General features: G+C 51.7%; 1 protein-coding gene across 2 annotated transcripts in view; it reads right to left on the bottom strand.

The window, feature by feature from the left end:
- Positions 1–13,649, bottom strand: part of GFPT1 (glutamine--fructose-6-phosphate transaminase 1) — a 107,430-nt gene that overhangs the window by 17,221 nt on the left and 76,560 nt on the right. For both annotated transcript variants that reach the window (XM_029066395.2, XM_029066397.2), the window contains 2 exons: positions 8,607–8,727; positions 6,771–6,928 (listed from right to left, as the gene is read on the bottom strand). In XM_029066395.2, the coding sequence (XP_028922228.1) occupies positions 6,771–6,928; positions 8,607–8,727 (279 nt within the window). The remainder of the gene's footprint in view (positions 1–6,770; positions 6,929–8,606; positions 8,728–13,649) is intronic.

Here is a 13,649-nt window from a genome sequence, read left to right as displayed (position 1 = left end):
TTCGTCCCCATTCGACAGACGAGGTCACTGAGGCCCAGAGAAACCAAGCGACTTGCCCAAAGTCACCCAGCTGACGAGTGGCGGAGCCCGGATTAGAACCCACGACCTCTGACTCCCAAGCCTGGGCTCTTGCCACTGGTATTTGTTAAGCGCTTACTATGTGCAGAGCACCGTTCTAAGCGCTGGGGGAGATACAGGGGAATCAGATTGTCCCCACGGGAGGCTCCCAGTCTTCATCCCCATTTTACAGATGAGGGAACTGAGGCACAGAGAAGTGAAGCGACTTGCCCACAGTCCCACAGCTAAGGGGCAGGGCCGGGATTCGAACCCACGACCTCTGACTCCCCAGCCCGGGCTCTTTCCACTGAGCCACGCTGCACAACAGTGCACATAGTGAGCACTTAACAAATACCACCATTTAATAGAAAGGACAACTACAGCCCTCTCTCTAAGGATCTGTTAGGTTTATATTATTAAACAGGTTGATAATAGATGATCAAAAGGTGCATTAAGCTCCAGGAGCAGATATTCCAATCCATCGATGATACTGAGAGCTTATTACGGGCAGAGCACTCAACTGAGCCCTTGGGCGACCCAGAGAATCAGCAGACACATAACGAGCTCGGCGTCCCGAGGGGGAGACAAACGATCCTCTGAACCAGGAACCTGTGAGACATAATTTAACGTGGCTTAGAGGAAAGAGTCCGGGCTTGGGAGTCAGAGGTCGCGGGTTCTAATGCCGCTCCGCCAACGGAGCTGCGCAACGGAGCTGGAGAAATTCTGTTCCCCATCCAAAGCTCCCTCCCGGCTTGAGTTGTCCGTCTCTCTGTCGCCCGTCTGTCCCTGGCCCTTAAACTGCTTTAATGATTTAGTGCTTGCCTGCACCCAGTGTGTCTGTCTCCAATCCTCCCCGCCCCTTGATGGCTTCGAGCCCGGGCCTGAGAGCCAGAGGGCCCTGGGTTCCAATCCCGGCTCAGCCACCGGTCTGCTGTGTGACCTCGGGCACTTCGCTTCCCTGTGCCTCGGTGACCTCATCTGGAAAATGGGGATGAAGACCGGGAGCCCCATGTGGGACAGGGACAGCATCCAATCCGACCTGCTTGAATCCAGCCCAGCGTTTAGGAGAGTACCCGGCACACAGTAAGCCCCTAAATACAATTATTATTACTTTTTTAACCATTTTAAATCGCAAAACCCACCGGGTCTCGGGTCTGCGTTTAATTCCCACCTTTATCCTCTTTTTCCAGTGCTTAGCGCTGTGCTCTGCGCATAGAAAGCGCACAGTGGAGAGGGCACGGGCCTGGGAGTTTGAAGGTCACGGGTAGGAGAAGCAGAGTGGCTCAGTGGAAAGAGCCCGGGCTTGGGAGTCAGGGGTCGTGGGTTCGAACTCCGGCCCTGCCACTTCTCGGCTGTATGACTGTGGGCAAGTCACTTCACTTCTGTGGGCCTCAGTTCCCTCATCTGGAAAATGGGGATTAAGACCGTGAGCCTCACGTGGGACAACAACCTGACGAGCCTTTAGCAACCTCAGCGCTTAGAACGGTGCTCCGCACATAATAAGCGCTTAACAAATACCAACATTATTATTATTACCGATCCCGGCTCCACAACTTGTCTGCTGGGTGACCTTGGGTAAGTCGCTTCACGTCTCTGGGCCTCAGTTCCCTCAGCTGTCACATGGGGATGAAGACGGTGAGCCCCACTTGGGATGACCCGATCGCCTCGCGTCCACCCCCCGCAGCGCTTAGAACAGTGCTTCGCACATCGTAAGCACTTAACAAATACCACCATCTAATATAGAGGATAACTATAGCCCTCTCTCTACGGATCCGTTAGGTTTATATTATTAAATAGGTTTATAATAGATGATCAAAAGGTGCATTGAGCTCCAGGAGCAGATATTCCAATCAATCGGTGATACTGAGAGCTTATTACGGGCAGAGCACTGAAATTGAGCACTTGGGCGACCCAGAGAATTAGCAGACACGTTCCCTGTCCATAACGAGCTCGCTGTCCAGAGGGGGAGACAACGTGGCTCAGTGGAAAGAGCCGGGGCTTGGGAGTCAGAGGTCATGAGTTCGAATCCCAGCTCTGCCACTTGTCAGCTGGGTGACTGTGGGCGAGTCACTTCACTTCTCTGGGCCTCAGTTACCTCAACTGGAAAATGGGGATTAACTGGGAGCCTCACGTGGGACAACCCGATGACCCCGTATCTCCCCCAGCGCTTAGAACAGCGCTCGGCACATAGTAAGCGCTTAACAAATACCGACATTGTTATTATTATTATTATAATCTATGAGAAATAATTTAACGTGGCTTATTGGAAAGAGTCCGGGCTTGGGAAACAGAGGTCATGAGTTCTAATGCCGCTCCGCCACTTGTCAGCTGTGTGACTTTGGGCAAGTCACTTAAATTCCCCCTTCTACACTCTGAGCCTGTTGCTGGGTAGGGATTGTCTCTATTGCTGAATTGTATTTTCCAACCACTTAATAATAATAATAATAATAATGTTGTATTTGTTAAGCGCTTACTATGTGCCAAGCACCGTTCTAAGCGCCGGGGTAGATACAGGCTCATCAGGTTGCCCCACGTGAGGCTCACAGTCTTCATCCCCATTTTCCCGATGAGGGAACTGAGGCCCAGAGAAGTGAAGTGACTTGCTCACAGTCACACAGCTGACAAGTGGTGGAGTGGGATTAGAACTCACAACCTCTGACTCCCAAGCCCGGGCTCTTTCCACTAAGCCAAGCTGCTTCTCAGTAAGCGCTCCAGCACTTACTATAGTAAGCGCTCAATAAATATGAATGAATGAACGAACTTCTCCGGCCCTCAGTTCCCTCATCTGGAAAACGGGGATGAAGCCTGTGAGCCCCACGTGGGGCAACCTGCCGACCTTGTATCCACCCCAGGGCTCGGAACAGTGCTTGGCACATAGTAAGCGCTTAACAAATAACATTACTGTCATTATTACATAAGTGCCCGAGGGGTTGGAGGTGGGGCCGAGATCAACTGTGCCCCGTCAGCTCAAGACGGAGAGGCAGGAACCGAAAGCGACAGCCAACATTTTACGAGTTTTAATCGCCCGGGAGAGATGCGATTCCAAGGATCTCTAAAGGATCTGGTGTTGGAGAGGTTAATAATCATAATAATAATTATGGTATTTAAGCGCTTACTACGTGCACTGTTCTAAGCGCTGGGGTTGATAGAGGGTAATCAGGCTGTCCCACGTGAGGCTCACGGTCTTCATCCCGTTAACACGGCCCAGAGACAGCCAACTCCGAGCTTTCGTAACCTCCTCCCGAATTTTCCATGATCGAATTCCCCGGTGGACTGGTTTTTTGGAAGAAAAAAGAACTTCCCCACTGTGGTTTGGGCTAAAATTACGTGACGGGCTGACATCACCTCCTGCTCTTCCCCCCAGACTGAACTAAATCAAAGCAGATTTCTCCACGGCCGGGCGGTCGAGCTTTTCGAACCATCAGCCTCGAAAAGCAGACGCAGGCGGAGAGAGGAACTCCCAGCTTCGGAAGCCACCTGCGGAGGGAGGCTTCGGGAAGAAAAATTCCTTCTGCATTCGAGCAGTCCCCCGACGCCCCTCGTCTCTTTTGCGTTACGGCCCGCTAGGTCTCGGAATTCCGAGCCCAACTGAGGCGAGCGCGGTCGTCTCGGGGGTTGACATAATAATTGTGGTATTTCTTAAGCGCTTACTATGTGCAAAGCACTGTTCTAAGCGGTAGGGGATACAGGGTAATCAGGTTGTCCCACGTGGGGCTCACGGTTTTTTTTAATCCCCATTTGACAGAGGAGGTAACTGAGGCGCAGGGAAGTTAAGTGATTTGCCCAAGGTCACCCAGCTGACTAGCAGCCGAGCCGGGATTAGAACCCATGACCTCTGACTCCCAAGCCCGTGAAATCGATCCATCCGGCAGTCGACGGTTATTTACTGAGCGCTTCCTCTGTGCGGAACCCTGGATTAAGCTCGGAGCCCGTCACTGGGCAGGGCTTGTCTCTATCTGTTGCTGAACTATCCGTTCCAAGCGCTTAGTACAGTGCTCAGCACACAGTAAGCGCTCAATAAATACTACCGAATGAATGACTAAGCGAACGGGAGGAAGATCCAACTGAGTAGTTGGCCACGTTCCCTGCCCACAGTGAGGTAACTTCTTCATCAGTGGTATTTATCAGTGGAAAAAGCCTGGGCTTCGGGGTCAGAGGTCAAGGGTTCGACTCCCGGCTCTGCCGCTTGTCAGCTGGGTGACTGTGGGCGAGTCACTTCGCTTCTCTGGGCCTCAGTGACCTCGTCTGTAAAATGGGGATTAAGACTGTGAGCCCCACGTGGGACGACCTGATTCCCCTGTATCTCCCCCAGCGCTTAGAACAGTGCTCTGCACATAGTAAACGCTTAACAAATACCAACATTATTATTATTATTTACTGAGCGCTGCAGAACACTGTACTAAGCGCTCAGGGAATACAATAACCAAGTTGGCGGCCCAATCCCTGCCCACGACGAGCTTTCGGTGTCAAGGGGGAGACAGACATTCAGCCCATAAATATACTTGTCTTTGTTGCACTGGATCCCCCTCGAATCTCAGCGTGGCTTAGTGGGAAGAGCCCGGGCTTGGGAGTCAGGGGTCGTGGGTTCGAATTCCGGTTCCGCCACTTGTCAGCTGGGTGACTGTGGGCAAGTCACTTCACTTCTCTGTGCCTCGGTGACCTCATCTGGAAAACGGGGATTAAGATTTTGAGGCCCACGTGGGACGACCTGATTACCTTGTATCCCTCTCAGTGCTTAGAACAGTGCTTGGTACATAGTAAGCGCTTAACAAAACGCCATTATTATTATTATTATTATTAAGCTCACTGTGAGCATGGAATATGTCTTGTTTATTGTTAATAGCAGTAATAATAATGATGGCATTTGTTAAGCGCTTACTATGAGCAAAGCACTGTTCTAAGCGCTGGGGGGGATACAAGGTGAGCAGGTTGTTTCACGTAGAGCTCGCAGTCTTAATCCCCATTTTCCAGATGAGGTCACTGAGGCACAGAGAGGTGAAGTGACTTGCCCAAAGTCACACAACTGACAAGTGGCAGAGCTGGGACTGGACGCTCCCTAAGCGTTCAGTACAGTGCTCTGCACAGTCAGCGCTCAATAAATACAATTGACTGACATTAATATAAATAAATCATGCACAGTTTTAGGGGAAAAGTGTACTTCCAGACTCCAGTCCTGAACCACAAAAAAGCAGAATTTCCGTTCAGTGCGGAGGTAAACGGGCAACCATCACAGGTTGCTGCTCCTCTTAGTAAGCGCCTAACGAACAATAATCATCATCATCATCATGTTGGTATTCGTTAAGCGCCTCCTATGTGCAGAGCACCGTTCTAAGCGCTGGGGGAGATACAGGATCATCAGGTCGCCCCACGTGAGGCTCCCAGTCTTCATCCCCATTTTCCAGATGAGGGAACTGAAGCTCAGAGAAGTGAAGTGACTCGCCCACAGTCACGCAGCTGGTAAGTGGCAGAGCCAGGATTCGAACCCATGACCTCTGACTCCCCAGCCCGGGCTCTTGCCACTGAGCCACGCTGCTTCTCTAAATACCTACAAGTCAATCAGCAAGCAGCGAGGACTAGTGGGTAGAGCCCGGGCCTGGGAGTCAGGTGGTCACGGGTTCTCATCCCGGCTCCGCCGCTTGTCCGCAGGGTGATCTTAGCGTGGTGTCGTGGCAAGAGCCCGGGCTTGGGAGTCGGTGGTCGTGGGTTCAAATCCCACCTCCTCCGCTTGTCTGCTCGGTGACCCGGGGCAAGTCACTTCACTTCTCTGGGCCCCAGTTACCTCATCTATAATACGGGGATGAAGACTGAGAGCCCCATGGGGGGCAACCTGATCACCCTGTAATCGCTCCCAGAGCTTAGAACAGTGCTTGGCACAAAGGAAGCGCTTAACAAAAACTATCCTTATTATTATTACTTCACTTCTCTGGGCCTCAGTGACCTCATCTGGAAAATGGGGAATAAGACCGTGAGCCCCACGGGGGACAGGAACTGGGTCCAACCCGATTAGCTGGTATCCACTCCACAGCTTAGTACAGCGCCTGGCACACAGTAAGCACTTAATAAATACCATAATTATAATGATTATGATTATTAATCACTGAGACCTGATTAACATTTAGCTCCCCCCAGGGCTTAGTGCTCAATAAATACTATTGAATGAATGAATGAACTAGTGCACATCATAAGCACTTAATACCATAAAAATGCTAATCCTACTACTCAGTGGAAAGAGCCTGGGCTTGGGAGTCAGAGGTCACGGGTTCGAATCCCGGCTCTGCCCCTCGTCAGCTGTGTGACTGTGGGCGAGTCACTTCACTTCTTGGTACCTCAGTGACCTCATCTGTCAAATGGGGATGAAGACTGTGATCCTCACGTGGGACAACCTGATGACCCTGTATCGCCCTCAGCGCTTAAAACAGTGCTCTGCACATAGTAAGCGCTTAACAAATACCAACATTATTATTATTTAGAAATAAACACTTGTTCTGTTTTGTTGTCCGCCTCGCCCTTCGAGACCGGGAGCCCGTTGTCGGGTAGGGATCGTCTACTGCCGAATGGTACTCTCCAATCGCTTACGACGGCGCTCCGCACACAGGAAGCGCTCTATAAACGCGACCAAATGAAAGAACGAATGCGAAAATAGCACGGGACGATTGATTGCGGCTCTTCCCATCACTGAGCCCGGGGCTTAGAAACGGAATTGCGGCCTTTACCTTGGTGCTGGCCACGCCGATCTCCGGCCCGGCGTTGATGTGGACACCGCAGTCCGTCTCCCTGGAGATGGAGCTCCCCACCGTGTTTGTGACGCCGACTGTGAGGGCGCCTCGCTCTTTACAATACCTCAGGCCCATCAGGGTGTCCGCGGTCTCCCCTAAAGGAACCCCCCCCAAAAAGATAAGCCGGTTCAAACAGGCTCCACGCCGCCCTCCCAAATCCATCCTTCTTTCCAATCTCGTTCCCTCTGCTCTTTCGCCTTCCCCTCCCCACAGCCCTTGTCTATATTTGTATATATTTACTGCTCTATTCATTTTATTCATGATGTGCACTTAGGGAAGGTTCTATTTATCTCTTTTGAAGCAGCGTGGCTCGGTGGAAAGAGCGCGGGCCTGGGAGTCACCGGTCATGAGTTCGAATCCCAACTCTGCCACTTGTCAGCTGTGTGACTGTGGGCAAGTCGCTTCACTTCTCTGGGCCTCAGTTACTTCATCTGTAAAAGGGGGATTAACTGTGAGCCTCACGTGGGACGACCTGATGACCCTGTATCTCCCCCAGCGCTTAGAACAGTGCTCGGCACATAGTAAGTGCTTAACAGATACCAACATTATTATTATTATTATTATTATTATTTTGTCGACAGTGACACCTGTTTTCAGAGAAGCAGCATGGCTCATTGGAAAGAGCCTGGGCTTGGGAGTCAGAGGTCATGGGTTCGAATCCCCACTCCGCCACTTGTCAGCTGGGTGACCGTGGGCAAGTCCCTTCACTTCTCTGTGCCTCAGTTCCGTCATCTGTAAAATGGGGATGAAGACTGTGAACCCCACGGGGGACAACCTGATGACCCTGTATCTCCCGCAGCGCTTAGAACAGTGCTCGGCACATAGTGAGCACTTAACGAATACCAACGTTATATATTTGTACATATTTATTGCTCTATTTTATTAATGATGTGCATTTATCTATGGTTCTTTTTATCTCTTTTGTCGGTAGTGAGACCCGTCTCTGTTTCGTTTTGTTGTCTGTCTCCCCCTTCTAGACCGTGAGCCCCTTGTTGGGTAGGGATTGGCTCTATCAGTTGCCGAATTGTACTTTCCCAGCGCTTAGTACGGTGCTCTGCACCCAGTAAAGGCTCAATAAATATGACTGAATGAATGAATGAATAGCAGGTGTTTCGAACCAGCTCTTTCTAAACTTCTCTGTGCCTCAGTTCCCTCATCTGGAAAATGGGGATGAAGACCGTGAGCCCCACGGGGGACAACCTGATGACCCTGTATCTCCCCCAGCGCTTAGAACGGTGCTCGGCACCTAGTAAGCGCGTAACAAATACCAACATTATCAATATTATTGTCAGCTGTGTGACTTCGGGCAAGTCACTTCACTTCTCCGGGCCTCGGTGACCTCATCTGGAAAATGGAGATTAAGACTGTGAGCCCACGTGGAACCATCTCATTACCCTCTATCTACCCCAGCACTTAGAACAGTGTTTGGCAGAGAGTAAGTGCTTAGCAAATATCAACATTATTATTACCATTATTATTAATAAATACAACTGACTGAATTGGGCAACCCTCAGCCATGGAGTGGGTGGGGAGGCTCTCTCGCCTCGCCCCTCATCGACCTCTCGCCTAGCAATCCGGGTCCTTCTGCAGAAATCCGGCGGTCCTTCGGGGGGAGGGCCCCGATTTTCCGGCCGATCCTCCCCGCCCGCCTCCCGGCTCCGGAGCCGAGATCCCGGTCCGGGGAGAGCGGCTCCCGGAAGCGCCCCGTTTCTCCCACCCGAGAGACGATCGGAGCGGGGCGAGGCGTCGCCCCCCCCCCCGAGCCCCGCTCACCCGACTGGCTGATGAAGAAGCAGACGTCGTCCCGGAAGACCGGCGTGTTGCGATCCAGGAAGTCGCTGGCTAATTCCACCATCACGGGCAGCTCCGTCAGTTCCTCCAGCACCTGGCGAGTCTGAGGGAGACGGTCACAAGAGCCGGCGTTTGCCGACACATCCCCCAACGCCACGCGGGGCTCACGGTCTTCGTCCCCATTTGACGGACGAGGGGACTGAGGCCCGGAGAAGTCGAGTGATTTGCCCAAGGACACGCAGCACATCAGAACCCGAATCCTAATCTCCCCTTGAGCAAAAAGGCCCACCAAGTCAAAAGACCTCAGTGAGGACCCGATGGGAGGGGTTCTCAGTAAATAATAATAATAATGATAATGGTATCTGTTAAGCACTCACTATGTGCCAGGCACTGTTCTAAGCGCTAGAGGAGATGCGAGAGAATTGAGTTGGACGCAGTCCCTGTCCCACAGGGGGCTCACGGTCTTCATCCCCATTTTCCAGATGAGGGAACTGAGGCCCAGAGAAGTCAAGTGACTTGCCCAAAGTCACACAGCACATCAGAACCCGAATCCTAATCTCCCCTTGAGCAAAAAGACCCCACAAGTCAAAATTCCTCTATGAGGGCCCGGTGAGAGGGGTCCTCAATAAATAATCTTGATAATGGTATTGGTTAAGCGCTCACTATGTGCCAGGCACTGTTCATTGGAGTAGATACAAGAGAATCGGGTTGGACGCAGTCCCTGTCCCACATAGGACTCAGTCTTCAGCCCCATTTTCCAGATGAGGGAACTGAGGCCCAGAGAAGTCGAGTGACTCGCCCAAGGACGCAGCACATCGGAACCCGAATCCTAATCTCCCCTTGAGCAAAAAGACTCTCCAAGTCAAAATTCCTCTTTGAGAATTCGGTGGGAGAGGTCCTCAGTAAATAATAATAATGATAAGGTATTTGTTAAACGCTTACTATGTGACAGGCACTGTTCTAAGCGCTAAAGTAGATGCAAGAGAATTGAGTTGGACGCAGTCCCTGTCTCACATGGGGCTCAAGGTCTTCATCCCCATTTTCCAGATGAGGGAACTGAGCCCCAGAGAAGCCAAGTGACTTGCCCAAAGTCACGCAGCACATTAGAACCCCACATGGGGCTCACACTCTTAATCCCCATTTTCCAGATGAGGGAACTGAGGCCCGGAGAAGTCAAGTGACTTGCCCAAGGTCACGCAGCGGACAAGTGGCAGAGCCAGGATTAGAACCCATGACCTTCTGACATCCAGGTGCTCTATCCAATAGGCCCTGCTGGTTCTCTAATAATAATATAATAATACTACAAATGATAATAATGATAACAATAATACTCATAAAGACGATGAAAATACGAACACTAATAGCATCAGAGAAGCAGCATGGCTTAGTGGATCGTATTAGTGAAGCAGCGCGGGCCTGGGAGTTGGATGGTCTTGGGTTCTACTCGCGGCTCCGCCACTCGTCTGCTGTGTGACCTTGGGCAAGTCACTGCCCTTCTCTGGGCCTCAGTTCCCTCATCTGTCAAAGGGGGATGGAGACCGTGAGCCCCGCGTGGGCCGGGGACCGCGTCCAACCCCATCAGCTTCTATACTCTAGAATGTAAGCTCCTCCTCTACACTGTCAGCTCGCTGTGGGCAGGGAAGGTGTCTGGTTACGGATGCCCTGCATCCTCCCCAAGTGCTTAGTCCAGTGTTCTGCACACAGTAAGCGCTCAATAAATACGAATGAATGAACCCGCCCCAGTGCTAGAACGGTGTCTGGCACAGAGTAAGTGCTTACATATACCGTAATTATTATTATGATGATGATTATCTGTCAGCGCATTTAACAAATACCATGAAAGACAGACAAGAGCAACACTGAACAGAAAAATGACAGTAGGATTTGGGGCTCCTCCTGATTGGCCCGACCGGCCGACGTGGACTCGAGGACTTCACGAAGCCCTTCACTTCTCCGGGCCTCCGTTTCCTCATCTGTAAAATGGGGATTGAAGACTGTGAGCCTCACGTGGGACAGGGACCGGGTCCAAGCCCATTTGCTTGGATCCACCCCGGGGCTTAGTACAGAGGTCGGCACTTAACGGGCTTAGCGGAAAGAGCCCGGGCTTGGGAGTCAGAGGTCGTGGGTTCTGATCCTGCCTCGGCCACTTCTCAGCTGGGTGACTTTGGGCCCGTCATTTCACTTCTCCGGGCCTCAGTTCCCTCATCTGGAAAATGGGGACTAAGACTGAGCACCCCATGGGGGACAACCTGATTACCTGGTATCTCCCCTAGCGCTTAGAAAATAGTAAGCGCTTAACAAATGCCATCATCATTATTATTAATAAAATACCATATTTATTATTGCTACCATTATCATTATTAGTACAAATAACAACCGAGTGATGTTACTTATTGAGCACTTACTGTCTGCAGAATGAGGTCCTACTGAATTGGGAGAGCACAATACAACAGAGCACTTTTGTAGATATCTGTAATTTATCTATTTATTTATTTCTATTCATGCCTGTCTCCCCCTCTAGACTATCAGCTCACTGTGGGCAGGGAATGTGTCTGTTTATTGTTGTATTGTCCTCTCCCAGGCACTCAGTAATAACAATAATAATAATTGTGGTATTTGTTAAGCGCTTATTATGTGCCAGGCACTGTAACCATAATGGTATTTGTTAAGCACTTACTATATGCAAGACACTGTACTAAGCACTGGGGTGGATACAAGCAAATAGGGTGGGACGCAGTCCCTGTCCCATATGGGGCTCACATTCATTCAGTCATTCGTTCATTCATTTGTTGAGCGCTTACTGTGTGCAGAGCACTGTACTAAGCGCTTGGAAAGTACGATTCAGCCGTTCCGGACATTGAACCCCCTCCTCGGGCCCTCTTTTTCTCCCCCTCCTCCATCCCTCACCCCCAACGATCTGGCCACCTACTTCATTAGGAAAATTAACACCATCAGGTCTGAGCTCCCCAAAGTCATCCCTCCCCGTTCTCCATCTCCCCCCACGAACTGTACGTTCCAAGCACTTAGTACAGTGCTCTGCACATAGTAAGCGCTCAATAAATACAATTGAATGAATCGAATGACCCTCTCCCCTACTTTCCCATCTTTCCCTGCAGTATCCTCAGAGGAGATCTCCTCCCTCCTCGCAAGCGCCACCCCCTCCACCTGTGCTTCGGACCCCATTCCCGCTCACCTTACAAAAACCATCGCCCCTGCCCTCCTCCCTTCCTTAACTTCCATCTTCAACCGCTCACTCTCCAACGGCTCTTCCCCTCTGCCTTCAAACATGCCCACGTCTCCCCCATCCTAAAAAAAACCCCTCTCGACCCCACTTCCCCTTCCAGTTATCGCTCTATCTCCCTCCTACCCTTCCTTTCCAAACTCCTACAACGAGTCGTCTACATTCGCTGCCTACGATTCCTCAACTCCAACCCTCTCCTGGACCCCCTCCGATCTGGCTTCCGTCCCCTCCACTCTACCGAAACTACCCTCTCAAGGGTCACCCATGACCTCCTTCTTCCCAAATCCAACGGCTCCCACTCTGTCTTAATCCTCCTTGACCTCTCTGCTGCCTTTGACACCGTCGACCATCCCCTCCTCCTCCATACCTTATCTCACCTTGGCTTCACGGACTCCGTCCTCTCCCGGTTCTCCTCTCACCTCTCCGGCCGGTCCTTCTCGGTCTCCTTCGCCGGACCCTCCTCCCCCTCCCATCCTTTAACTGTCGGAGTTCCTCAAGGGTCAGTTCCCGGCCCTCTTCCGTTCTCCATCTACACTCACTCCCTCGATGAACTCATTCGCTCCCAAGGCCTCAACGATCATCTCTAGGCAGATGACACCCGAATCTCCATCTCCTTCCCTGTTCTCTCCCCCTCCCTCCAGGCTCGTATCTCCTCTTGCCTCCGGGATGTCTCCACCTGGATGTCCGCCCGCCGCCTAAAACTCAACACGTCTTAAACTGAGCTCCTTACCTTCCCTCCCAAACCCTGCCCTCTCCCCGGCTTCCCCGTCATCATGGACGGCACCGCCATCCTTCCCGTCTCTCGGGCCCGCAGCCTCGGGGTCGTCCTTGACTCCGCTCTCTCATCTACCCCACACATCCAGTCCGTCGCCAACGCCTGCCGGTCTCACCTTCACAACACCGCCAAGATCCACCCTTTCCTCTCCATCCAAAATGCTACCTTGCCGGTACAATCACTCATCCTATCCCGACTGGATTATGGCATCAGCCTCCTCTCTGATCTCCCATCCTCCTGTCTCTCCCCGCTTCAGTCTAGACTTCGCTCCGTTGCCCGGATTATCTTTCTACAGAAACGCTCTGGGCACATCACTCCCTTCCTCAAAAATCTCCAGTGGTCGCCCCTCCACCTCCGTATCAAACAAAAACTCGTCACCCTTGGCTTTAAAGTCCGTCCAGCCCCCGGCCCCCTCCTCCTTCCCCTCCCTTCTCTCCTCCTCCTCCTTCCCGGGCCGCACACTGCGCTCCTCTGCCGCCGCTCACCTCCTCCCTGGGCCTCCGGCTCGCCCGTCCCGCCGTCGATCTCTGGCTCACGTCCCGCCTCTGACCTGGAATGCCCTCCCTCCTCACCTCCGCCAAACTAACTCTCTTCAAAGCCCTCCTGAGAGGTCACCTCCTCCAGGAGGCCTTCCCACACAGAACCCCCTTTTCCCTCCGCTCCTCCTCCCCTCCCCATCGCCCCGACTCCCTCCCTCTCTCTGTTCTACCCCCTTCCCCTCCTCAAAGCACTTCTGTGTATATAGAGATATTATTCTATTTATTTTATTAATGATGTGTATATGTCTATAATTCTATTTATCTATTTTGATGCTATTGATGCCTACTTCTTTTGTATTTACTGACAGTCTCCCCCTTTCTAGACTGGGAGCCCACTGTTGGGTAGGGATTGCCTCTATCTGTTACCCAATTGTACTTTCCAAGTGCTTAGTACAGTGCTCTGCACACAGTAAGCGCTCAATAAATACGACTGAATGAAGAATGAATTCAGCAACAGAGAGAGCCAATCC

The sequence above is a fragment of the Ornithorhynchus anatinus genome, chromosome 5 (genome assembly GCF_004115215.2).
Source record: "Ornithorhynchus anatinus isolate Pmale09 chromosome 5, mOrnAna1.pri.v4, whole genome shotgun sequence".
Classification (NCBI taxonomy): domain Eukaryota; kingdom Metazoa; phylum Chordata; class Mammalia; order Monotremata; family Ornithorhynchidae; genus Ornithorhynchus; species Ornithorhynchus anatinus.
This window is presented reverse-complemented; position numbering and strand designations above follow the sequence as displayed.